Source organism: Ovis aries, chromosome 12 (genome assembly GCF_016772045.2).
Source record: "Ovis aries strain OAR_USU_Benz2616 breed Rambouillet chromosome 12, ARS-UI_Ramb_v3.0, whole genome shotgun sequence".
Lineage (NCBI taxonomy): Eukaryota > Metazoa > Chordata > Mammalia > Artiodactyla > Bovidae > Ovis > Ovis aries.
In genome coordinates, this window is record NC_056065.1 from 72,979,301 (window position 1) to 73,005,343 (window position 26,043).

The following is a 26,043-nucleotide window of genomic DNA, read 5'->3' on the forward strand; positions in this document are numbered from 1 at the left end:
GGCGCGGGAGCCGACTGGGTGACGTCAGGGAAGGGGGCGGAGCTAGGGTTGTGTCGGGCATGCGCAATAGGCCGACTTCGCCGACTTGGGCCCCCGAGGCAGTGAAGGACAAACACATGCTGAGAAGAATTTCCAGTTTTGTTGCTGGTGAGGGCTCGGGCCTCACGGCCTTCCTGCCAAGGGGCAGGAAACTGGAAGGAGTTCCTGAGCCCGCGAGCCTGCAGCGGAAGTAGAAGAACGTAGGTATCAGTATGTGTGAGAGACAACTCTGCCTCATTTAACAAGTCAGGATGCTATATTCACGAAACGGCGTGGGGGTTGAGGTGAGCCCATCGTCCCGGAGTCCGAAAATGTCCATTAGTAGGGGAAGGCGGGACCGTCAGAAGTTAAATTACAACCTTCTTGCAATTCTAGCTGGTTTCATTTGTTTACTTTTATGTCTCGGTGAGATGCTTGGTGGCTTCCCAGTTGGCTGCCAATGCCTGGAGGAGGGCAGGGCAAGCCACTCCAGTGTTCTTGTTAGGAGAATCCCAAGCACAGAGGAACCTGGCAGGCTACAGTCCGTGGGGTCAAAAGAGTCGGACCGGACGGAGCAGGCACGCAGCGAGATGGTTGGTAGGCCACATTCTAGTGTGTGTTTAATTAGATTGCTTTTCTTACAGCTGTTCTTGGCTGGAAGAGAAGGAGGAGTTGGAAATGAAAAAGAGTGCCTTTGAAACCCAGAGCTTTCCTCAGAAGGCAGTTTTGGGTGAAATGCTCAGAATTTTTCACAAATCTGCTCTCTCTCTTCCCTGCCCCAAGCTCCCTTAAGTTTGAAGCAGAGAAAGTAAAATTACAGCAAGTCAAACTTATGATGGACAGCAGTTACAATATAAATCTAACGATAGGCCAGAAAGACGCAGGAATTTGGGACTGATGGAGACTCAAGTCAACGAGTAAATCAAGTAGCACTGGTGACCCTGTCTTGTCTGGGCGGGGTTAGCATTCCAAAGCAGAGGGGAAAATGACCTCTGGAAGATGCTCTAAGACTTAAGGAAAAGCTGTTGGCAGGTTTCCTGCCGTGTCACTGGCTGGTGTTAATAATCCCCTGCTTTGTTTTTAGGCCCTTCTTCAAGTGTCTGGAGGTCAGAGAAGCAGCCGAGGGGAGGGAACTGTGACTAGTTAAGAAGGCCCTGCTTACTGTCGCTACCAGATCTCATGTCAACACCAAGTCCTCAGCTGCTGGTGGCAGCTGCTCAGCAGACCCTGGGCATGGGAAAGAGACGGGGCCCTCCCAGAGCCGTCTGTCTTCATCTCGCTGCAGAGGTGCTGGCTGTGGCCAGGGGACTGAAGCCAGCTCTGCTGTACGATTGCAGCTCTGCAGGGGCAGCCAAAATCCAGAGCTACCTGGAGAAGCTGCGGGGCCTGGGTTTCCCGACTGAGGGGCTTCACGTCCTTGAGATTGCAGAGAACAGCCTGATTGTCCATCCTGAGCATGTGCGTCGACATTTGGAGCAGGTGCTGCTTGGTAGTATAGCCTTTGTGGATGTTTCTGGCTCTCAGCCTTACCCTTCCGTCTGCTCCCTGGACCAGCTTCAGGACTTGAAGGCCCTCGTGGCGGAGATCATCACACATTTGCAGGGGTTGCAGAGGGACCGATCCCTGGCAGTCTCCTGCAGCAGGCTTTGTTCCTTGGCCTGGAATCTCTGTACTGTGTTTGGGATCCTCCTGGGCTATCCTGTCCCCTATACTTTTCACGAGAACCAAGTAGAGGACAACTGTTTAGCCCAGACTCCACTACGAGTGTTCACTGCCCGGATCTCATGGCTGTGCTGTCAACCACCAGTCTTGCTGTATTCCTTTAGTGTGCCAGAGAGCCTGTTCCTGTCCTTGAGGGACATTTTAAATACTTGGGAGAAGGACCTTAGAACTCGATGTAGGACTCAAAATGACTTTGCTGACCTCAGCATCTCTTCTGAGGTAGTCACACTGCCAGCCGTGGCCCTCTGACTTTAACTTTTCCCGTGTGGAAGGTGCTTGGTAAATGATCAGCTGTAGGTCAGGGATGGCAAATAGGAATCATTTCAAGTGCCAATTGCGAGTATCTCGAGAACACTAGGGAAGAATACTGTAATCCATTTATCATTTCTGTGCTGAACTGTACTAGGGAGAGTAGACCGGGATGCTTCAGGAATAAACAGAGTTCTTCGGGACAGACCATCAGGTGAAATTTATTTGTTTATTTTTACAGCAGGTTAAAAAAATAGTCAAAAATCTTAGTTGTGTTGGGAAAACCCAGACCTTAAAGTACCCAAACCTGAGTTCTTGGGGTTTTTTTTTTTTGAGTTCCTTGTTCCTGATTTTCACCCAGGGCAGCTGTCACCAGTTAGAGCATCAAGCTGTCCTTATTGGCCAGCATCACTGCCACCGCTATAGCAATCAGCGCCATCAGCATCAGGAGCCATTGGCCGCATTGTCTCTGTGAGGAGGGAGGGGGAGAAAAGAGAAAGAGGACATGGGTTGGTCAGAGAAGATACAGTTGAAAATAATCTTCCTCCTTCCCCTTCTAGCCCAGTAGGAAACCTTGGGTTGGTGGAGGAGAGAAAGCTTTTTATACCACTGTCTGTCACTTTGCCACCTCTCTTGGGATAAAATCACTTTACCAAAGGTCAGTGCACCAGCAAACCACAGCCAGCAGGGGCCAGGTACTTAAAAACTGATAGAAGTCAAAAGTGGAGAATAATTGAGCAAAATTATATTATTCTCTGTTTATGTTCCTCTTGCTTTCTTCACTCTGTTCTCGCCACTGCGCTCAAAATAGACTGAAAGTACACCATTTCATACTTTAGCGAGTAGTAAGTTTTTCCCTTCAGGCTCAAGAGTTCCATGAAAATTGGCCTTGGAGGCATGAGCCAGTGTTTCTATTCATGGTTGCTATACTGTCAGTACAGTGTAAACCAAGCTGAACGGAGCAGGCCGGTCAGATGTTGGCAGGGGCTGGGCAATTTTACGGGCAAGGTTTGGGGGAGGGAGGGAGCATCCCGCCATCATCTCGGGCTCTGTGGGAGGTTAGACTCTTACTCTGGGGGGCGGCTTTTGGCTCTGACTGAGCTCTTCTCGACAGTGCTGCAGCTTACGCAGGCAGGAGAGGTACTCGTCACTGAGGTTGTCTAGTTCCGAATGCAGTTCTCTGCACTGTGGGGGAGAACACCACAGTGTCACACAAGGTCATCACCACAGTTCTGGCGGGGACAGAGCCCCGGTAGAGGAGAAGGCCCTGTGTAAGCTACCTTGTCAGTCATTGGTCATTTTCACCGCCATCCTCCCGTCCCAGCCTTTGTCAGAGCTTTCAGTTTGGCTTTCGACAGTCTTGGCTAGCTTATCCATAATGTGTTCATTTAAATGCATATTTTACATTAATGCATATTATATATGTCATATATAATGCGTATTATATTATGTACTATACGTGTAAGTACACGTGATGGTTGTGTGTGATAGTTGTGCAAGTGCTTTCTAAATAGGAACACACAAAAGGGAAGTTCCTACGGCACAGATGACCTGGAAGTGATCTTAGTGCAGGCCTCTTTTGAGGGGAACGAGTTGCGTGTGAATACTTCCGGACATATGTATTTTGTGAGTATGTAGGTAGGAAGAGTTTTGTTATTTAAAAGACAAAACTAAAACTAAACTAAAACAAAACTAAAACCCTGTATAAAGTTTTAAGATACTCATTGTACAACAGAGTTTGAGGAGTTAATGTGTTTTATTAAATGTGTTTTGAGTTTAGGTTGACTTTCTGAAAAGTACCTCTTTAGTAAAACTTCGAATAAAGATTGGTATAAAGAAGGAAAAGATTGACAAGCTGAAAGTGAAGATGTTTTTATACAGGCAAAGGAATACCTACAGGCATCTAGTCACAACTTCAGCTCTGAAATACCTGCTGTCTGACTGACTTCCAGCAGTTTCCCTGTTACTGGAGGATGAGTCCCTCCTGTCTGAGGTCACCACCTCACCTCCTTTTCCTTGGCCAGAAGCTGCAGAGTTTTCTTCTGGAGCTCGTCTCTGAAATCCAAGTCTTGCTCCTTCCCTGGACCTTCCGGCTCCACTTCGTTATGGGAGGGCTTTGGGCTCCTCACAGGCAAAGCCTGATCTAAAAAAGCAGCCAGATTCTCAATGACAGTGAGGCCCACACCTCTGAGGAAGGGTCCTGACACCGAGAGAACCTTCTGGGGAGAGGGAAGAGGACTGGGGGAACAAGGAAGAGCCTGTCGCTGGCCACGCTGCGTGGCTGGCAGTGCTCTGATTTTTAAAGAACTCTCATTGGGATCATGCTCAGCCTGGACAGAGAGCTGGAATTGGAGCCCCTGGAGGGCAAGGTTGGTATCTTTTCTCTGCATCGTTAGTCCTGCGTAATGCCAGATACTTTTAGACAATGCTTATTTCGTTTCTTTGGTTGCATGTCACATCTTTTAGTCTGGTGGGTTTGCTGGATGCTCCAGTATAACTTCATTTTCCTTCTGTCCTTGTTTCAAAATGGTGAGAATGGCAATCATAGCCTAGAATTCATCTTCATGTAGTTAAAGCTGGTTGTTCAGCCCCTTGGCAGTCTGCATCTTGGTGAAGAGAGCCCTGGACTGGGAGTCAGAAATTCTGGATTGTTGTCATAGCTGTAGCCTTAATTTGTACGACCAACTACCTTCGTTTACCTTCATTTTCTTACCCATCCTATGTGGGCATAATGCTTCCTGCTTTATGTTTTACCCAGTGATTGTGATGAGAAAACAAATGGCCACATGCAGGGAGTAAGGGAGGAGCTTTCGCCCTCTCCAGATGTTTGGTGAGTTCGCAGAAAGCTGAGGCAGCAGACTTGAGGGCTGAGAGTGAGGTGACTGTTGTATGTGACCATAGTTTCTACCTGGGGAGTTGGATCTGGTTTGGAAAGTCAAGGGTAAAAATTGACATAAAATCCTGAGTTCAGAATCAATTTATTGAAATGTTCAGTACAGATGTATGTTTTCAGAGGGAATAGAAATCCTTTCCATAGTTTATATACCTCTCAGGATAGGAGGTTAACTAGCTAAAGTGTTCTCAGAGCCAATGAGGAGTCAGTCCTTAAAGTGCTCCTTTAGCTCCCTGACCTAAGAGTCCCCGACACAGGGTCATATAGTCCATCCCTCTGCCTCTAGGAGGGCAAGGAAAGAGCAATATCTTAGAATTTGTGGAAAGAAGTTTGCTGACCTTTCTTTATTAAGAGTTTCTGCTGTTTTTGAAGCTGTAAGGATTGATTCTGAAGCAGACCTGTTGGAAAACACAAGGAACTTGTCTGTGCTAGCGCATTTACTGCAGAGTGTCTTCTTAGAACTTTGCTGAGACCTTAATTATTCTGTTCCCATCTGTAGTTGAATTGTGTCACTCCCCCCCACCCCAAATTCTTATGTTGAAACCCTGATTTCCAGTACTTCAGAATGTGACCCTATTTGGAGATAGGTTCTTTTAATCAAGTTAAAATAGGACATTAGAGTCCTATTTTAATATTGACTAGTGTCCTTACAAGAAGGGGAAATTTGGACACAGATGCGGATGGATGGAAGACGTGAAGAGATGGAGAAGGTGTCCATTTCCATCTTCTTGGATGGAGAAGAAGGCCATTTCCTTCTCCAAGCCAAGGAAAGCAGTCTAGAATGGATCCTTCCCCCAGAGCCCTCAGAAGAAACCAACCCTGCCCGCTTCCTTGATCTGAGACTTCCAGCCTCTGGAGCTATGAGAAAACCAATGTCTGTTCTTTAAGTCACCCAGCTTGTGGTGCTTTGTTACGAACACACCCTCCTTATATCTCTTCCTACCATGTACCTTTAAATCTCTGTGTAAATGTTACCGTAGAAGAAGGACATTCCCAGTTGACCCTGTGTGAAATAGCAACTGTTTCTCTTTAACCTGCTGTGCGTTTTCCTCTATAGCAGTTGTTAATACCTGACACCTGTTTGTCCATAGAAACTCCATACCGCACTGTAGTGTTTGTTTAGAATGTAAGCTTCGTTAGGGAGGAAACCATGCCAGTTCTGTTCATTACCGTATCCTCAGAGTGTGTCTCTGTGCCTGGGACTTGGTAGGGGCTCAGTAAATAAGCGCTGAATAAATAAAGGCATGATTTTGAAGTGACTTGCCCATTCAGCCCCGACTGTGTGGGAGCCCAGCTTTTGCTGGTGTCCTCCCTCCCTGACCCCTGAGGCTGCCTGGCTCTTCTTATACTCATTGCTCTCTGCATGAAACTTCTCTGTCGGGGGTGTCAGAGGTTAAGGTGGGAGGCAACCAGCAGAGCTGTGCATTGTTTCAGGTTCTCTGGCTTTTCAGAAATTGCCAGCTTTTCTTTGGAAACACCCCTTTTCCTCTTTGGCCTCGACATGTAATTGGGAAGCAGACTGAGCTTATTTTCTGAACCATTCCCAGTGGCAGAGGTCTGTGTGACAAATGTACATAATAAATTAGAATATATAAAATAAGAAGGACCTTAGAAAACTCTGAAATCTGCAATTCTGGGGGAAATGCAGGTGGTGGTTGTGGGCAAGGAGGAGAAAAGTAGAAACAAACGAAAAATGCCAGAGGCTAATGTGGAACTTGGGAAGAACTGTCTGTGACCTCACTGCCCAGGAAGAGGGTCTGGACAAGCAGAGGTAGAGGATATGCCAAGGACTGGGCTTCCCGTCGCTTCTCTGGATGCCTTTTGTGGGGCAGGAGCCCCAGGAATGCCAAAAAGCCACCTGCGCTACTTTGAGAATCTGGAAAGGGACTTACTCTGCAGCTGCTGTACTTTGGTCACCAGGGCGAGTTTCTCCTCCTCTGACCTCTTTAGTTGATCTGAGAATCAAACAAAACAAACCAAAATAGAAGAACCTAAGACCTAAAGAGCTCACCCCTGAGGCTGGAAATTAGTAACAGATGCTGTTTAGCCCATGGCCTCTGACCAGTGTCAAGTGGAAGTTGCTCTTTCTTCTGCTTGTCCCAGTTCTGAAGAGGTAAACCAGAACCCTGCTGCCGTGGATTTCATCTGGATTGACAGTGGGCTGAGTTACGGGTTGTTTGTGTATATAGGGTTTTCTAAGTGGCCCATTGGTAGAGAATCTGCCTGTCAGTGCAGGAGATACAAGAGATGCCAACTCGATCTCTGGTCAGGAACATTCCTAGTATTGTTCGGAACAATACCGGAGTAGGAAACAGCAACCTGCTCCAGTATTCTTTTCCAGCCCCTCTGCCCTGCTGCAGTATTCTTGCCTGGAGAATCCCATGGACAGAGGAGCCTGGTGGGCCATAGTCCATGGGGTTGCAAAAGACTCAGATACGAATGAGTAACCCAGCACAGCACAGCAGCATGTGTGGGTAATTTGGTCCCCTCTCAGCTGACAGGGGCCGTTGACTGGGAAACTTCTATGCTTGGTGTTTTTGCTGACCTTTCCCTTTAAATTAGGAATGCCGTCTTGGCACGTGACTGCTATGGGAGTAACTGTGCTCTGGCTTAGACGGATAGGCTGGATCTTTTCTGTCTTGGTCTTGGATGATTAAAACAACCCTGCCTTTTTCTCAGAGTAAAATGAAATCACCAAGTCAACCAAACAAACAAATGAAAGACTGATCCTTTTCCAGCCAAGCCCCCTTCTTCTGGGCCCCCAGAGGCCTCCAAAGCCTCCAGGGGGATGGGTACCTTGTAGGTGCTGGGTGTCCGAGCTGCACAGGTCTCTGTCCTCCTGCAGGCATTCAATCCTGGCCTGCAGCTCTTGGTGCTCACTCTCCAGAAGTCGTAGGGCCTGGTTCATCTGTGAGTCTCTGCTGTCTGCTCCCTGGTGGGAGGAGGAGGGGCAGACAGGCAGGTCAGCGCTAGCTAGGGTGGAGGCAGCGGGCAGATCCCAAGGAGGAAGAAAACTGGGGAGATTGTAGAGTAACAGAGACGGAGTCTGAGGGAAGTGGAAAAAATAGGAAGAGTTTTAAAATTCTTCAGTGTGCTCTATTCCTCATGCTTAACAACCAATAAGGGATGAGATTTTTGATATTCACAAGGGATTCCTTTGGATAAATGCCCACATTCAGGAATACCGAATCATCGCTTTTCTAGACAACTTCACTTTGTCTTTACTTCTCATTCTCACGCTATCGATTTTTTCAAGGCGGAGTGGGTAGGCTCATTTTTCACAAAGAATTAAGGCTGAAAAGGAAACGGACTTCGTGAGAGTTTCCTTGTAGGTGATTTGAGGAAGAGAACAGCGAAGGCAGTGGCCAGTGAGGTTCTCTCCTGTGATCAGACGATTTACTTGTTGTCGCTTTGATAGGTTGCCTAGATCCGTGCTTCAGTAAAGGTGGGTCCTCAGAATTCCAATCCAACTAAGGAAAATTGATGAAAAACAACAGCTAATGTTTATTGAGGGCTTATATGTGCAAGGCATTGTGCTAAGTGCTTTGCATGGATTACCTCACTTAATCCTCAGAACAGTCCTATGATAGAATACTATTATTATCCTCATTTTACAGATGAGGAAACCGAGGCTTAGGTGGTTAGTTAACTTCTCCAAGGTAACACAGATTGGAAATGGTGAAACCCTTGAGGATCCAAGAATCCACTATAATGGCTTAAAAAACACATTGGCAAGATGTGTGAGTTGATACTCAACCTGTAAGTAAACTGGTGACTTTTGTTCTGTGCCAACAGCGGGCATTTCTGAACTGGATGCCCTCCTGGGATGGGGTGCAGAGAGTGGGTTGGGGTGTGGCAGTAGGCTGAGGAATATTCCAGTCCAGCCCTTTGCATTTGGATGCTGTCATTCCAATGAACACTTAGGTGGTTTGCATGAGCAGTGTAGACATCCTCGCTAAACCCAGATTTGGGGCTCCCAGCTGAGCAGAATCTTCTCTTGTCACTGCTATTGACACCTCCCTCCCCTAAATCCTGCCTTCCCTCCCCTGCTCCCTGCCCCCAGGGCCTGGTACCTGCAGTTTGGACTGAAGCACATGGAGCTGGCTCTCTAGCTCTCTGTGCTGAGTGCCCAGGGTCTTCCAGTCCTCCTTCAGAGCCTCATACTGGCTCTTCCACTGTTCACACTTCTGCTCGGCTAGAGCCAGGGACCGCTGAGGGAGACCAGAGGAGAGGGAGGTGCGTCGGGGGTTCCAGGGAGTCGTGCCACTGCTCCCTTGCGGCCCGACCGCCCCAGGCTCCCAGCCCCAAGGACCACGGGGCATCCCCACACCTGTGTGCTCTGCAGTTGCTGTTCTGCACTCATTTTCTCCTCCAGCACCTTCTGCAGTGATTCCTTGGCCTTCTGCTCATAGCTGTTTTTCTGGTCTTCCATCTCTAATAGCACCTTTTTCATTCCCCAAGGGGAGTATTTCTGTAAATTGGATGCAATTCAACAAAGACACATGGAGCTAATGTGTTCCAAGCCCTGAGCAGGGATGCAGAAGTGAAAAGAAATCGGTCCTTGCCCACAAGGCAGAGATGTCAGTAATCTGGTGGACTGCCTTCCAAGCTGGAGGCGGGCAGGGAGAGTCCCTCAGGTGATGTGAGAAGTGAGTGGGGATGATAAGCTGCCCCAGGCACACTGAGCATTCTCCCCGGGGCCTTCCACAGGCACTTGACATCCAGCGTTTCCCAGAGGAAATCATCTTTCTGAACCTGCTCCTATCTCGGTGGGCAGCAGCATCATCTACCCAGTCCCCCAAACCCGAAAGCAGGGAGTCATCCTTGATTTCTCTCTCACCTTCTCCAAGGAATCAGTTGGTTATCAAGCTTTGTCAAGTCAGCCTCTCTAACAGCTCGTGCCTGTATCCTCTATCGACTGCCACCTCCTTAGTTCAGACTCTAGTAATACTATTATATGGGTTATATAGTCTCCCTATCTTCAAGTCTTGCCTCCCTTTAAACTCTTTTCAGTCCTGCAGCTAGAGGTTTCTTTCTACAACTTCTACCTGATCATGTCACAACCTGCTTCAATCTCATTGGTTTCCAGTGTTCTAAAGTTCAAGTTCAAACTCCTTGGCATGGCTCTTACTTATAAGCCGAGACTTTCATTCCATGCTGCTCCAACCAAGCTGGACTGCTTGTAGGTCCCCTAAGCACTGTGCTTCTCAGCCTTTGCTTTTGCCCATAAAGCTTCTACTTAGAGTATCCTGACCCACCCTTTCCACCTGGTTAACTTCTGCTTATGCAAGATTCAGCCCAAGAATCGTAAAAATTCTGATAAATTTGGCTAACCAGGTCTATCCCCCAACTCTTTATGGGTTAGGTAGTTTTATTGGTGTTCACATAGTATCTATATTTCTAATCCATTGACTTATTTGCTTCTTTTAAGGGATTGTAAACTCCTTTGAGGCAGGGAGCATTTTTTAAAAAATAAAATTGTTTTTATAGCCTCAGTGATCTGAACAATCTTCAGTAATCTCAAATTTTAAACATTAATACCCTAGCATTTTAAAAATTTCTCCTGGCTTCAAGATCAAAAAGACACCAGAGCAGCTTTGCAGATTCACTTGCCCTTCCCATGGTTTTCATTTTTATGCCCTATGATTTTGGGAAAGCCAGAAGCTATTACTGTTGATTCTGGCTTACCCAACTGGGTAAGAGATAGTCTAGATAATGCAAATTTAGAGTTCATTATGAAATCATTTCCACTGGATTTAAATATTGAGTGGGTCTTTTCTTGGAATTGTCACTAGAAGCCAGATACAGAAGTTATTGATTGAGATCCTATGTCCAGGTTATTGGGCTTAACCGTGCTGGTCACTGGCCAGCGTTATTCCCCATTGAACATGAGTAGACTGGCATCCTGGATTGTATGTCAGTTTCTTACGAGCTTGTTTGGCATTATTTAGTTAAGAGTCTGACAAAGTAGGTCATGCTGCAAAAATGAAAGCAGTGAATCAGCAAACCTATAGACTAGAAAAGCTGTTCCCCTGAAAAATTCTAACTACACGGCCACCTTATTTTCCAAACATCAAGTGGGAGCAGTCTATTTAGTCCACCTCATTCTCTTAACCTGTCAGAAATCTATCATTTCTTGAGTGTGAAAACTGATTTATTTTTTTCTATCTCCTATAATCCAAGAGCAGGGCAATCGAGAGATTACTGGAAGTGGATAACAATGCCACAGAAAGCCAGGAGTCTCAGTCTTTTGCTTGCTCCCAGGGATTGGTGCTAGATAGAAGTTGCCCATGGGATGAAAATCATTTTGCGAGACTTCACTGTAATATCTAATTCATCTCTTCTAAAGTTAGGGCCTGTGGAGTGCTGCCCAGATAAGCTGAATCTTTACCAAGGGCCTCTTCCTGCTTTTCCAGGTATTCTCAAGGTTTCCCTGGAGCTGGCTGGGCTGGTGCTGGGCTTCCTTTCCCAGGGTGCAAAGGGAAGGACAGCAGGAAAAAGGGAGAGGAAGAGAGAGTGAATTGGAGACCAAAGTGAAAATGGTAAAGGCCAGAACTGGGTGAATAGGATGTGTGCATTAATCTCTAGCAGGTGACGTTTCTAGAGTAGGCTTGAGGTTCAAGCACTGTCTCCCTTAATTTCAGATTCCTGGGCTAGAGGCGCCCTCCGGAATGCTTACCTGGGTACAGGCATACAGTTGGTTTTCTAAGGATCTCAGTTTGCCCTTTAATTTGTCTTCATTAAGCTGGCCCTGGAACAAGTGGAATGAGTTAGTGAGTTTGGGCCAAAATATAGCATGCAGAGACTTTTGCTGTGTATTCCCAGCCTACTGCCTATAGTAAACAGTGTTTGTGGAACTGAGCTCCTTTAGGAGGTGGGGAGGGGGAAAGATGGCAAGGGATGTTTGGAAAGAAGAGCATCTTTTCCTCTTTCTCTGGAATAGGTGAAGGAAGGATCAGACTGCTCCCCAAAGTCACCTGTGTACCTCAAGGTTTTCTATCACATGGCTGAGGGTATCATTGCAGGGGCCTGTTTGAAGGAAAGCTGCTAAGCTCCCCTTTCCTTCCCTCATCACCTCTCTCCCCGTCTGTCTAGGCACCTCTACTCCTCACCTCCTCTCCGTCTAGTGCATTGTCCTTTACTTCTGAAGGCCAGTGAGACTAAAGGGGTCTCTCCTCCCGCGGGGGACATGCATTCCCTCCCTTACCCCCGACATGGTCTGAATTGTGCGCCCCTGTCCACCCCCCCCCCCCCAGCATTCATATGTTGACATCCTAACCCCCAGTACCTCAGAAGGTGACTGTACTTGCAGACAAGGTCCTTAAAGAGGTAATTCAGGTAAAATGAGGTCATTAGGGTGGGCCCATATCCAGTATGACTGGTGTCCTCAGAAAAAGAGGAGATTCGAACCTCAGGATGCACAGAGGGCAGGCCACGTTAGGACACGGGGAGAAGATGGCCATCTGCAGGCCAAGGGGAGGCCTCGGAAGAAATCTGCCCTGTCAATAGCTTAATCTAGCACTGGCAGCCTCCAGGACTGTGGAAACATATTCTTGTTGGTGAAGCCACCCAGCCTGTGACATTTTGTTATAGCAGCCCTAGCAAGTGAATACTGTCCTATCCTGGCCACACACACACACACACACACACACCCCACACATACCCCCCACACACACCAGCCCTAGCAAGTGAATACTGTCCTCTCCTGGACACACACACATGCACACATGCACACACGCACATACCCACAGCCACACCCCTGAAGATGAGAAATTCTTTTAAGAAAGCAGGAAAGGGAGAAAGGGTGTTAAGGCAGGTTTTGTACGCGTGCGTGGATGCCAATTCATAGCCTTTCCCTGGGCTGTGTGTGTCTGTGTGTGTGTGTGGAGGAGGGGGCATGCTGTGGATGCCAATTCATAGCCTTTCCCTGGGCTGTTCCAGCCAGGCCCGGTGGGACACTTGTGAGGTCTAGAAATTGCATTTCTCCTCAGGCCTGAGTCGCCAGGGCCCCTCAGCCGTGCAGCTTGGCCATTTCCCGCTCTTGGACCATTTTTGGTCTGTTACTTGCCAGAGGAGACTGTTCTGTGGTCTGTCCCCTCAGCGAGTTTCAGGGCACCTGTGGGGGAGGGGCAGGAAGTGGTATCTCACAGCTCCTGTTTTGATCTTTTGGCTGATTCCTCTAACCTAGGGAGCCAAGGGGCGACCCCCCCACCCACCCCCGCCCCACCACCGCCTTTTTGCTTCCTGTATTCCTCAGCTGGGTCTTGCAAAAGCAAGAAGGCTTTGCCAAAAATAATTTTTCAAACTGCCTTTTGCTATTAATGTTTTTCGAAACGTCTCGTGTGAGAGCTGAGAGTCAGGGATTTGGCATCTACAATAAACCACAGGGCTTTGGGACCAATAAAAGAGATGGACAAAGACTTCCACTGTTCCTGGCTTTGGAGGGACTAGGAAAAGTCACTCCCCTCAGTGGCCTGTTCATTGTTAATCCGAGGGTCCTGAAATCGACTCCCTCCACTCGGCACCCCAGCTCCTTCTCCACACTTCAGGTTGTCAGACTGTTTTTCTCTACCCAGTGGACATGAGTTTGTGCAAACTCTGAGAGACAGTGAAGGACAGGGAAGCCTGGTGTGCTGCAGTCCGTGGGATCGCAAAGAGTCAGACACGACTGAGTGACTGAGCAACAAACTCTTACTATGCAGAATGCAGTCAAACCCACTGAGCTTGAAGGTTTATCTTGCAATAGTTTGGGAAGAAAACAAGTCCTTGGTGATATTCTTACATTTCCCCCAGGCTCCTACTCTTTCTGGGTAGCTCCTTTCTCCTTCCTTAGTATGGTTTTAATCCAATATTTTTGCCTCTTCCAGCTGCGTTTGTATGTTAGCCGCACCCCAGATTACTTTTCCATTCACGTTGCAATAGAAGACAATTCAGGCTAGCTTCTTTGGTGGGGATGGAGGGCCACCCAAGTCTGAGGTTTGAACACATCTCTGGCCCTCAGCTCTGCCTTCCTCGACTCCCCAAGCCAGGCAGGAAAGTTGCAGCCAAGTTGTTGCAGATGGGGTGTGCAATTTCCTGATCTGAGCCCTAGGTTTCCCTGTATGAAGCCCAGTGGTAACAGTATGGGGGAAAAGCACTTTTTACAGGCCAACTGTGGGCTTTGCATCCCAGGAACCTGGGTTTCAGAGAGCAGAGTAGCCCCGGGTGTAAAAGGGAATGAGGTGGAGGCCATACGCACCTGGGTGCCGGTCTGCGGGCTTCAGCTCCTGCTGCTTCTGCTTGGCTTCCCCTGCCTCTGACCTGCTCTCCAGAAATACCACCACCTCACCGCAGAAGCACCAGCCCACTTCTCGTCTCTGTGTTCTAGCAGAGGTTGCTTAGGGCCAATCCCCCGCTGCACTGTCATCTGAAGATCTCAGTTTCAGTTTGCAGAACTAAAAACCCAAGTGTGCCCTGCTCTGGGCCTGTATTGCCTAATACTGTGGGCTCGCTTTCTCTACCGCCCGAACCATTTCTGCTTTGAAGCTTGGACCCAGCTCAGGAGTCGCTGCAGTGCCCCAGGGCCTGTCGCATCCAAAAGGCCCAGCGTCAGCTTGGAGGCTGGAGGCACTAGAGGGAGCTGGTCCCTAGTGTTCTAACAGTTTGCAGGGAGCTACCTGTGAAGCTGGGCATTTAAATTAGGGAGGCCAAATGGAAACGAAGGCCTGAATGTAGCTGAATGTCAGAGACCCTGTTCTGGCCACACGCTTCTCGTTACTTTTTCCCAGTACTGCAGTCTGAGACTTTCTGCTGAAGAAAGGGGGTGAATTGTTTGGGGGGAAGCAAGAGCAATTAACTGAAAATCTGAGGTGATTTTTCTTAAAAACAGGAAGCTGAGGGTTGGTGAAGAGGAAGAAGACAAGAAGAGTGAGTATTAGTTGGGGAGGAAGGAGGAAGGGAGTAAGCCACAGCCCTGGAGGAACCCCTGCACCCTCCCCTGCTGTTGGAGTGTGGAGTGGAGCAGAAACTGCTTTCCGAGTCTGCCTGGGAAATGTCTCTCAGTAAATCTTCCCTGCCCCCAAGCTCTGGTTGTATCCTACCTGGGATATTAGGAGAGCTTTCCCCACCCCTGCACCCCCTCGGAGCCCGAGTGCTCGCTGTTGTCAGAGAACCATTTAAAACGCAGAGCTGATCCATCGCTTTCAACTCAGTTCAGCGGCTGTGTTACTTATTTATTTATTGGCCGTGTGGGGTCTTGCTTCCCTGATCAGGGATCGAACCCTCACCCCCCTGCCTTAGCAGCACAAAGTCTTAACCACCGGACCTGCAGGGGAAGTCCCTGGTACATATGCTGCTAAGCGAGCACAGCTCCACAGCTACTGGACAAGCTCCTTCTCAGGATGGGGCGGACATTGCTAAGTGTAGGACTTCAGACCTGAGGTGAGCGCCGCCCATTGCTACCCTGCTTACTGCCCGCAGCAGTGTTTCTCAGACTGGGGTGTCATGCATTCTCATGATACACACACACACACTTGTCCTTTAAAAGGGAATCCATGACTATTTAAGTTCGACATACCCTATTCAGCAGAAAATATTTAAGAGCCGTAATACTAGAGAAGTCCTCTCTCTGAAGCTTCTCTGACACAATCCCTTCATTTCCATCACCCTTGGCCCTGCCCCACGCTCTGTTACTCCCAGGCCTGTAGTCATTTAGATTGCTTTATCGTAAGCACCCTTATCCTTTCTGCTTTCTCTCCCCCTTCATCATTCCTGCTTCTGTCTTTGTTGGGCTTCCCTCGTGGCTCAGCCGGTAAAGAATTGGCCTGCAATGCAGGAGACCTGGGTTCGATCTCTGGGTTGGGAAGATCCCCTGGAGAAAGGAACGGCTTCCCACTCCAGTACTGTAGCCTGGAGAATTCCATGGACTGTGTAGTCCATGGGATCGCAGAGTCGGACGTGAGTGAGCGACTTTCAGTCTGTCGCGGTAAAGTCCTCAGTCCTAGACGCAACTGAAGTGGCCCCTTGCCTCTGAAGCCTACCCTGTTCCTCCACAGGCAGAGGAATCGCTCCCTTCTCTTCTGTCTGGGTCCCTTGGTAGAAAGTGCTGTTACAGCTTGCGCACGCGGCAGTTAGGTTTATTTATGACTTGTCTTTCTCTTCCTGGCTGCTGTGGGAAATCTACTGCCTTTTGTGCCTGCCGCACCCAACCCAGCACATAGTCAGGACTTATCAGACGTCTGTTGAATAAACGAATGAGACAGTCTCAGTTTAGTTCAGCCCCGGAAAGCACCTGGCATGCACAGCTGTCTGTCTCAGGGAACTACTCTGCTACGAAAACCACTTCCTTAAGCAGCAGGAGCCCTGAATACAGACACCCAAAGTCAGGTACAGTGACCGACGGGAAGAGGGCTGGCTGAGCCTTGGAGGTCTCTGACGTCACTGCAGGCTTCGCAGTTTTGTCCCACGCCTGCCTGTCCCGGGTGGGCTGGCTTTCTAAGCACACCATCTGTGTGGACGATCAGATGCTCACAGAGGCCTGTGAGGCCTGTGTGTTCTATCTGTACACCTGTGGCTTTCTGCTCTGGTGGCATCAAACTGCTTGAACACTGCAGTCTAGGAATTTCAGTGTGGAGTCCAAGGACCCCCGGGAATCCAGGATCTGCAAGGTCTTCCCTTTTCCAACTGTGTTTCTGTGTAAGGTTAGATTTTCCTCATATATTTCAACAAAACAATGTATTAACAACAGATTGAATGCAGATGCAAACATGGGAGTCTAGCTGTCCTCTGTTCGGACATTAAAAATACTCGCATAAGTATAAAGCAGTGCTACTTCTCTCACTATTTAAAAATATTTTCCAAACAGTCTATAATTTAAGTTCCCATGTAGTCTGTCTACTGTTATTTTAAACTTAGTGCATATTTTAAAATTCCTGTTTTCACTTCTAAATGGTAAATGAAAAAATTCTTTGGATTTTAATATTATTTTTTAATAATAATGCTACATGTGGTGTCTTAGCTCCCCAACCAGGCTTTGAAACTGTACCCTTTTTCACTGGAAGTGCAGAGTCTTAACCAGTGGACCACCAGGGAAGCCCCTGGATATTAATACTTTTTTAAAGAATATAAAGGTGTCCTGATAATAAAAAGCTGGCGACTATATCATGCCTCTGGTTCTTTGCCTGTGCTGTATCCCCTGACCAGAATATAGTTCTTGTTGTCACATTTGCCTAGAAAATACAATATGGATAGTCAATGCCTTGAAATATAACTGTAAGTACTTCCCTGGTTCTCCCCTTGTATTCTACCATATCCTGAAAGCGCTTTTTTTCTTTCTCATATCTCTTCACTGTTTAGGCATCTGTCTCCCTGAGAAAGCCACAAGCTTTCTAAAAGCAGGAACCCTGTCTGATTAATCTCATTATTTCCAGTGCTCAGTGCAGGGAACGTGATCTGTGGATATTTGTTGAATGAATGAACTAAAATCAGGAGGTCTCAATTTAGTTCCAGTTCTGCCTCTGACTAGCACTGTGACTTTAGCAAGTCACCTGACTTCCCTGACAGTTTCCTCATGGGCAAAATGAGAAAATTAGACTAGATAATCGCTAGGTCCCTTCCTGCTTTCACATTCATGTCTGGGGCGAGAAGTAGGTACATGGTGGCTGAAGTTAATATTGATATGAATTCCATACAAAAACAGTTGATATTTACCACAGTCAGTAACAGGAACTGTATTGAGACCATCTTTTGTTTCTTCCAACAAATTAAAAAAAGGAGGGCCTTTTTTTGATTCTGGGTCTTCCCTGGGTGAGTGGCAGCATGGTCCTCAGCTGACGACCCTGGATTCAGCCAAGCTCTCCCATATATCTACTGTGACATGTTGGATGTCTAACCCTACCTTCGGCATCTTCCGTAGTAAGAAAGCTCCTTCTCTTGCTGCAATGGTATGGAAAGAAGAACGAGATGGACACATACAGAAGCCCCTGAGCTTTGTTCAAACAAAGGTTTCCCTTACCTTCCAAGTGCTATCAGAGGCCTGAATCAAGGTAGACAGTAGGTCTTGGAGAATCACCATTTTCTGTTTTAGAATCAGCTCCCTTTGTAGGGCCTCCTGAGGGGCAAAATGCAAGTGGGTTAAAATTAACCTGGAGGAGACGTGAGCAGACAGATGGAGGAGCTAAGGGGAAAGTTCATGCTACTTACTTTGAGGTACTCAGAAAGCTGGATGATTTCCTAGAGAGAAAGAAAAAGGGTGTTTAAGAAGACTGTGGCTTTCCCGAAATCCTAGAACATGGAATCTGAGCCAGGATTGGCTTGTGCTAAGTGAATTTTCTTCCTGGACTCAGGGTCCCTCCAGGCTTCCTTGTCTGTGCTCATCCAGGGAGAGGATGCCCCAGCCATCCCAGCTAAGTTTACCAATGAATTCTGGACCTTGAAGAAGATTAGATGCCATGTGGTTCTACACCTCCACCATGAGGATTTCCTTACCTTATCTAGAACTGCAACTCCATAACTGGAAGAGAAGAAAAACAAAAATGGCAGTGGATTAAAGAAACAGGCGTGTCAGGAGGCAGGGTGTAGATTCCTTCTGTCATCTCTTCTGGAGAGCCAATAGGGTGGGAAGGCCCTCCTTTTTCTTAATTAAGGTGGATGTGAAAGTTCCTTGTGTTCCACTCCACAAAATTCTGGGGGAGGGTATTCAAGTGAAAGCTTAGAAGAGAGGAATGGATGGGCTTTGGGGGAGCTGGGGCCAGGAACATGAAAGGTACTCACTTGGTTTGCTGACTGGCATCATTCTTGATTGTTGACTGTGTTTCTCCTGCCTTTGTCTGAGTGCCTGAGAGGGAGGGGATGAGATGATTCAGGAGGCCTGGGAGAGGCAGTGAGGGAAGTGGGGAGGTGTAGGGACTCTTCACTGCCAGCGAGCTGAGACAGCTGTGGCAGGATTCTCTGCAGGCCCCAGTGAGGGTGGGAGGCTCTTACCACGGTGGTGTTTGGGTGCCTTCTTGATGGGAGAGGCCTGTGGTGGAAGGCCACTAGCCTGGGTGGGGTGGTGGCCAGCTGGATCCCTCCAGGCGCCTGAAGGAGGATGGTGTTGGGTTGCAAAGACCTCAGAACTGGTCCCTGACACCTGGAAAGCAAGTGGGGAGGGGGGTGTTGCTGCGAGCCTAGAGAGAGCGTCTTAGAGCAGGGTTCTCCGGCTGACTGCAGAAAGGTGAGCCAGTGATTAAGTTTCGGGTCCAGAACACCAAAGGAAAGGAACCCATCCTATCCTTCACAGCCCCAAGCTTCCCCTTGCTCCTGCCCTCACTGGTCCTGGCTGGTGGGATCAGCTCCTCCTCAGCCCAGGCAGATGGGGAGCGGGGCTGGTCTCCAGTTAAAAGCATAAAGGCCTAGTCACTCGGTCCTGTCTGACTCTTTGGGACACCATGGACTCCTCAGTCCATGGGATTCTCCAGGCAAGAATAGTGGAGTGGGTAGCCATGTCCTTCTCCAGGGGGTCTTCCCAACCTAGGGATTGAACCCAGGTCTCCCGCACTGCAGGCGGATTCTTTACCAGCTGAGCCACCGGGTCTCCTGTTACTTTCTCTCAAAACCATGATCCCAGCCCCTTACAAAGCCCCCAGCATGACACTGTGAAAAGAGAACTGGTCTGAGGAGGGAGTGAGGGGGACCGGGGTCAGGTCCTGCCTTTCCTTGGTCTCAGGCTCCTGTCTGTGTGGCGATGAGTGCGGAGTAGATGGTCACCAGGGTGCCTTCCATATGCTAGAGGGGACTGCCTTCCTCTCAGGGAAGAGGACCGCCTTCCTCTCATCGCCAGCTGGAAGATGGCTGAGGAGAAAGTAGGCCAGCAACAGGGAGGAGTGTGTAGCAGTCGCCACAGTTAGCCTCACATATTTTCTTCTTACAAACGAAAACTAAAGTCTAAGAAATTCTGTCTTTATAATGTAACACGAAAAGGCTAAGGAATGCCTGTGGTAGCTAATCATGCAGATTAAGTCTCAATTAATCTTACATAATGACAGGTTCAGGAGGAGTTCTTTAGGGAACTGTGTTTTTTTTTTTTTTTTTTTCTCCTTAAAATTATTATTTTTTTTTTCCATGAAAGATTCAGAAACCTTCTTGCCTTAGAAAGTACACCACTGGTTTTCTTTTACAGTTGGACTCGAGGATCCTTTTTCTGAACAGCACCTCCTGTGTTGGATAACAGATGCGCTGGCTAAGAAAGCCTGATAGAACAACTACTCTGGGGACGGGACAATATCAGGCACTTCAGGGACGTTAGAGGACCTGTCCCCACTGTCCACGTGCTCACAGTATGGATAGGAAGACACAGATGGTTTGCTAGCTGAGCTCATTTCAACATACCCTAGATTTTTTGGTCAACAGTGTTCCTTCCCAGGCCAGACTGATGGGCCCTATAAGAGTTACACAGTCTTCAAGGATTTATAGCCTCATAAGGACCACAGAGAGCAGAGGTGGCCTGAAGAAGCTAGGGCAGCTAAGGTTTCCTGGACCGGACATGGCCTTAGGTGAGTGAAGTTAGTAGAATTGGGATGGCCCGAGAGAAGGTGGGTGATACAGCCGCCTTATAGAAGAATGGAGATAAGAAGTGTGTGTGTGTGTGTGTGTGTGTCTGTGTGTCTGTGTGTGTGTGTGTGTGTGTGTGTGTGTGTGATTCCAGCAGGACATTAAGAAGATCTGGCTTGTGTCCCTGGCCTACAATAAGCACGGAGTGAATGTTTGTTGAACGAGGATGAATGACTGCTGTAGAGGATATATCTAGATAGACTGAATTGGAATGAATACTAGGAATTAGCTGTGAAATTATTTTTCTCTTTCCTGAAAGGCAAGTGCAAAACGACAACAATAAAAAGTAGGTGAACAAACCCCTCTTATCCTGCGCCCCCCCCCCCCAAAAAAAATCCACAAGAAGAAAAACATGAGAACAAGTTAAGGGAGACTCTATGATGACTGAGGAAGGAGGGGCTTCATTTAAATCAGTTTTCAGTGACCTTGAGCCCACCCAAGGCAGCAAGGCTGCTGCCTTGCTCCTGCAGCCCACCCGCTCCAGAGCAGTGTGTCCCTCAACATGGCCCACCTGCTGTCTGGGGGAAGAGATCCTGTTGGCCCAAGACAAGGGCTCCTTGAGGTCAGTGGCCTGGCCTGTCCTCCTGGAGGGGCCTGGCTCCCTGGCTGGCGGGCTCTGTGCCTCGCCTTTCTCCTCCACCTCCAGGTTCCTCCGTCTGAAAAACTGCTGCTGGCGTGCTCTCCGGAGCTGTTCCCTTTGCTGGGTCCTCGGGGCCTTCCCCGCCAGGCGGCAAGTGGTCACGTTGGGGCGGCAGCGGCGGCTCTCACGGGTCTCCTGCCGGCGCTCGCTCTTAGCCTCGTAGCTCTCAGCCCACCGGGCCAAGCCAGGGGCAGGCCTGGGGTCTGGGCCGATCATGATGACCTCCCGAGCACCTGTTGTTGCTTGGCTTCCAGTTCCTGGAATAGCTGCCCGGGTCTGCCCAGTGCCAAGAGGGAGGCAAAGGGGAGGGGTCAGGAGATGGGCAGAAAAATGACCACCTCTCTAGATGAGGGGGCAGAAATAGCACCGTGTCCCATACATGTGGGTTGAAAACTGAGGCGGGGATCATGTCACGCGGGGATTCGGGACTTCTGGGTCCAGTCTCTCGACTAATCTCTGCTCTTCTCTGGCCTGTGCCTCCCCTTCTGTAAAGTGGCGAGATTCCTCTGGCTGCCACTTCTTCCTTGACCAAACATCTCAGCCTGCCTCCAAGTTAGGGGAACATGAGAAATAATTGATAAAAATCACCAAAAGCCTATAGCCCTTTGGATGGCGGATGCGGACGTGTGCCTTTTCCAGGAACTTCTAGAGAAGCAGTTAAATTGGCTCCCTCTTCCCCAGTCTAAAAGGAAGGCCAGCATCTTTATGCTCTCTTGGCCTAGTTACTAAAGTACTAATAGGCGAGTGACTTTTCTCGAGCCCTGGACAGACAGCCAGACCCTGCAAGGTGCAGCCTTGAGCAGCGCCTTTAGCAGCTGGCTCTCAAGCCTAGCTCTGGGCATGGTTTAGGAGGGAAACCCTGCACTATTGCCTCCAGGCGTGGGGTCCTGACATCGGTCCCTTGACATTCCACTCCTGGCCCAATAAACTGAGCTCTGATTCTCAGGTTCAGATCAACCCAAATCAGTATCGGCTGGGCACCTGTCCGTTACTGGCCAAAAGCCATTTCAGAGCTTTCAGCTCCGTACCTCTTGAAGCAGAGGGTCCCTTTGCTTTCTGGAATCCCCTCCCTGTTAGGGCTAAGTGTGGCGGCATGCCTGCTTTCCTTAGTCCAGAGATTGTGTCTTCTGCAACCACGTGGGTTATACCTAAATAAGGCTGTGTTTCAAAAATGAAACAGAAGTAAACAAGCAAACAGTAACCAGAAGTGCCTAGGGAACGGGGCTTGGTGTAGAGGCCACACTTGCTGTGCCTTCACACCTTATCTGCTTGCTCACGTCACCCCCAGCCCTCGCCCCTCCTTCCTGCCCTGTGCCCTGCTGTCTCTTTCCTGCTCTCCCTTGCCTACCTTGTGCCACTTTGTCTGTTCTCCCAGAACCCTCGGGCAGCTTGGCTAAATTGGGCTGGACTCAGGGCTTCCCTGGTGGCTCAGCTGGTAAAGAACCCACCTGCGGTGCGGGAGACCTGGGTTCGATCCCTGGTTTGGAAAGATCCCCCTGGAGAAGAAAATGGCTACCCACTCCAGTATTGTGGCCTGAAGAATTAATTTCATGGACTGCATAGTCTTATCAGGTCGCAAAGAGCTGGACGTGACTGAGCGACTTTCACTTTGGCTGAGCTGGATTCTGAGCCCTGGAAATTCTGGTCCCTGTCTCCACTGGTCCCCGAAGTCAGCCCAGAAACTCATGAAGGGAGAGGGACTTCCCCTTACAGCTGCTGCTTCTGTCCATCCACGGCCTCACTCCCCACTGCCTTAGGAACCTAGTTCCTGCATCATAGATCAGAGAAGGGTGTCTCAGCTTCAGCCTGCAGGTGTTTGCCGGCTCTGGCCCCTTGGGTCTGTCTATAGGTCAGACAGACTCAACAGGTAGCAGCCTCTCTGCCCTTATCATTGGCACGCCTCTGCGCCTCCCAGCTCAGTCTGGAACTCTCTGCAGGATTCTTGCTCTCTCTCTGTGATCATGCCATTCCTTCTCGGGGGTCACGGGTGGGGCAGGCTCACACCCTGAGTGGGGGGGTCTTTTGTGGTCAGGCCCTGTCCGCTCTCCGGTGCCTGACTCTCCAGGCATGGAGGGGGCATCCTCTGGTCTCAGGCAGCGCTGAACCCCAGCAGAACTGTGAAGTTGTCAGTGCCCGTCCGCTCATCCTGTCCCTGGGTGCCTATCCCCTTTCTGTAGGCTTTCCTCCTCGCTCCTACTCTGCAGGGTCCCCTTCACGTCCCACCTACCACTTTCTCCATTTAAAGCTTAGGAAAGGATCTGAGAGGCCCATTCCTATTACATTAAGAATGACTGGATGTGCAGGTAAACTCCATAGTCAGAAGCTATGCTCGTGGTGTCCCAGGCCATCGGCCCTGGTTATTCTGCCGTAGATAGGGGAAGCAAGGACCCCTGGCCATGGGCTCAGACTGTGTGGACTCCTGTCCTGGCCCTGCTGCCGACCACTCGTGCTTTCAAAAAACTATTGATTGTCTTTGTTTCTCTGTCTCCTCATTTGTAAAGTGGGAACCTGCCTCCTAAGGTTATGAGGCTTAAAGAGAAAATGCATGCTAAGCGTCAGGGACATAACACACAATAAATGTTAGCTTTTTATAATAACATTATTATTACTCCCATCCTCCGGATCTTGGATATTGAAGTGCTATAAGACAGAGGTTCCAAGGTAACCTAGCACTCCAGGACCCAGAATGCCCAGTCCTCCTCTTTGGGGGGTATTGTTTACCCCATGGAAGGGATGCTGGTCCCGGGTTGAGACCATATTTACTGTTGCTCTGTTCATCTGATTTCTGGGTGTGGGCTACAGGGAGAAAGGGCTGCCTTGTGGTCTACAAACAGTCACCATCTCAGTTAGGCCCGGCAGAAAGGCAAAGGAGAGAGTGAAGAACTGGTGTGCGGCCTGCCTGCCTCCCACCTTTAAAAGATGGGGTGCTAGATCCCCTCCCTGTGTGGTTCCAGGGATCCCTCAGGCTTCGTAGAGGAGGCCAGGGAGAACACTCCCGCCTCCTCCAGCTGTGAAGAGCAGAGGGCTGGGGAGGGGAGATAAGCGTACAGGCTTTGCCTGCACAGGTTCGTTGAAACACGTGGCTGCCCTGCTTTACTTCCTGGGGGGCAGACGTTGACACCTGTTGCCCAAACTGGGGGTGGCAGTAGAAAAGGCTCCTCAGGGAAGGAGGAGACCCTCCCAGACCCCAGACTCTCACAGCAGGGGGATTTGGTGTGGCACAGCTGGGTAGAATCATCCCAGCTTTCCGGCAGGTCTCAACTATTCTGATCGGCTCTAAACACAGGCAGCCATGTGGACGGCTGACTGACAGAGATGGGCTGTGGGAGAAAAAGGAACTGCTCCCCGTGTGGTTCAAAGAGAGGTCACTGGGCCACTGCCCAGGCAGCCCTTGGCAGCTTGACAGGCCTCAGCTGGAGCTCTGGGAAGAGGTGGTACTGGCCCGGGGGGGCTGTCCTCGGTGCCCCCGTGGAGGTCAGGGCGCTGCCCTCACCGGACAGTGCTTTGTCGCTGCCCTTCCCGGTCTTGGCTCCTACTTCCCGGCTGCGTGTGTGATGAGTGGCCTCCTGCGTGAGTGAATGGTCAGACCTTCCTAGTCCAGAGCTCTCAGCGCGAGCTAGGAGCGAAGGGCCTGCAGCCACGCCGCTGGGAAGGCAGCTGCGTGCTACAGGGTCCCTGTGGGGAGGGAGCTGTTAAGTGTACGGCCTGTCCTTGGGAGCCTACATCCTCAGTCGTCTGACTCCCAGCTCATCTCATCCAATGGATGGAGCAGAGGACGCTGGGAGCCGGGCCTCCGGAGACCGACACGGGACACTTCCCTGGTTCCCCACATCAAACACTCAGACCACCGGAGTGGACAGGGTCTCCCCATTCAGCCCAGGGAAGCTGGCAGACAGCGTCTTCCGCCCCACCCCAGAGTTGGAGGTCCCCAACCTGGATGCAGAAGCCTTCTCTTTCTCAGTTACCTGAGGTCCCAGGCTCCAACCCCAGCAGCTCAGGAAAGCATCCCAGCTCCTGGGCAGGTCTCGGCTGTGGTCTCCAAAGGGGCAAGATCTCAATCCATGGCTCGGGGCCCCCTGAGCATTTCCCTTCCTGGTACTGTCTTTCTTTTTGCACAGCAGCCTTGCTGAAACAGGAAACAGACAAAGCCACAGCACTTGCTCACCCCAGTTCCTCTCTCTTGCTCTCTGGCACGATCGGAGGGGCCCCTAAACCCTTGAGGCCTCCAGGGCCGAGCTCAGGAGCTCCTCCCACCGGTGGGCACCCCAACCGCCCTTTCTCTTCTTATTTGATTGGTCTGAACTCTCGGACTGTTTCACATCAAAATTCCCTTTCCAGGATTAGACAAAGATGAATCTCGGGGTCAGATTCAAACCTTGCAACTTGCAGGGCTAGAAGAGAGACACAGACATAAAGAACAACCAATGGACACAGTGTGGAAAGGAGAGCGTGGGACGAATTGACACAGTGGGATTGATATATATATATATATATACACTGCTGCTGCTGCTGCTAAGTCGCTTCAGTCGTGTCTGTCTCTGTGCGACCCCATAGATGGCAGCCCACCAGGCTCCCCCGTCCCTGGGATTCTCCAGGCAAGAGTACTGGAGTGGGGTGCCATTGCCTTCTCCGATACATATACACTACCAGATGTAGAATAGCTAGCTAGTGGGAGCCTGCTGTAAAGCAGAGGGAGCTCAGCTTGGTGCTCTGTGATGACCTAGAGGGGTGGGATGGAGGCGTGGGTTGGGGAGGGAGCCTCGAGGGAGAGAATGTGTGTAAACACAGAGCTGACTCATGTTTTAGTACAGTAGAAACCAACGCAGCATTGTGAAGCAATTATACTCCAATTAGATTAAAAAAAGGATTCAAATCTTGTAGTTTCTACAAAGGGGGAAAAAGATCTTTTTCATCCACAAGAGAGGTTCCCAGTGTAGGTTTTTGTCTGTATCAG

At 49.5% G+C, this 26,043-nt stretch overlaps 3 protein-coding genes across 14 annotated transcripts in view; 2 read left to right on the forward strand and 1 right to left on the reverse strand.

Moving 5' to 3' along the window:
* Positions 1-82: 82 nt before the first annotated feature.
* On the forward strand, positions 83-6,464 carry C12H1orf74 (chromosome 12 C1orf74 homolog). 4 transcript variants are annotated; one of them, XM_060396745.1, is made up of 2 exons: positions 83-615; positions 1,103-6,464. In XM_060396745.1, exon 2 carries the CDS (start codon positions 1,198-1,200, stop codon positions 1,987-1,989), a length of 792 nt encoding a protein of 263 aa, XP_060252728.1. In that variant the 5' UTR covers positions 83-615; positions 1,103-1,197; the 3' UTR covers positions 1,990-6,464. The 4 variants fall into 4 exon arrangements, with proteins under 4 accessions (XP_060252728.1, XP_060252729.1, XP_012043214.1 ...); XM_060396746.1 differs by having other exon boundaries at positions 83-611; XM_012187824.5 differs by having other exon boundaries at positions 83-323.
* The window catches only part of LAMB3 (laminin subunit beta 3), a 191,557-nt gene continuing 165,596 nt past the window's right edge, over positions 83-26,043 (forward strand). For all 4 annotated transcript variants that reach the window (XM_042229256.1, XM_042229257.1, XM_042229262.1 and 1 more), the window contains exon 1: positions 83-239. The gene's annotated coding sequence lies outside the window, so the exon portion shown is untranslated. The remainder of the gene's footprint in view (positions 240-26,043) is intronic.
* Positions 2,200-25,233, reverse strand: TRAF3IP3 (TRAF3 interacting protein 3). Of its 6 annotated transcripts, none has more exons than XM_027975982.3 (16): positions 25,055-25,233; positions 20,961-21,365; positions 18,842-18,989; positions 18,632-18,695; positions 18,347-18,371; positions 18,062-18,091; positions 17,874-17,969; positions 11,562-11,633; positions 9,213-9,353; positions 8,956-9,093; positions 7,679-7,814; positions 6,775-6,837; positions 5,221-5,280; positions 3,996-4,132; positions 3,061-3,174; positions 2,200-2,458 (listed from the first exon to the last, which is right to left on the reverse strand). In XM_027975982.3, the coding sequence occupies exons 2-16, from the start codon at positions 21,303-21,305 to the stop codon at positions 2,366-2,368; spliced, it is 1,662 nt and encodes a 553-aa protein (XP_027831783.2). In that variant the 5' UTR covers positions 21,306-21,365; positions 25,055-25,233; the 3' UTR covers positions 2,200-2,365. The 6 variants fall into 6 exon arrangements, with proteins under 6 accessions (XP_027831783.2, XP_042085200.1, XP_042085202.1 ...); XM_042229266.2 differs by having other exon boundaries at positions 7,679-7,928; XM_042229268.2 differs by lacking the exon at positions 5,221-5,280.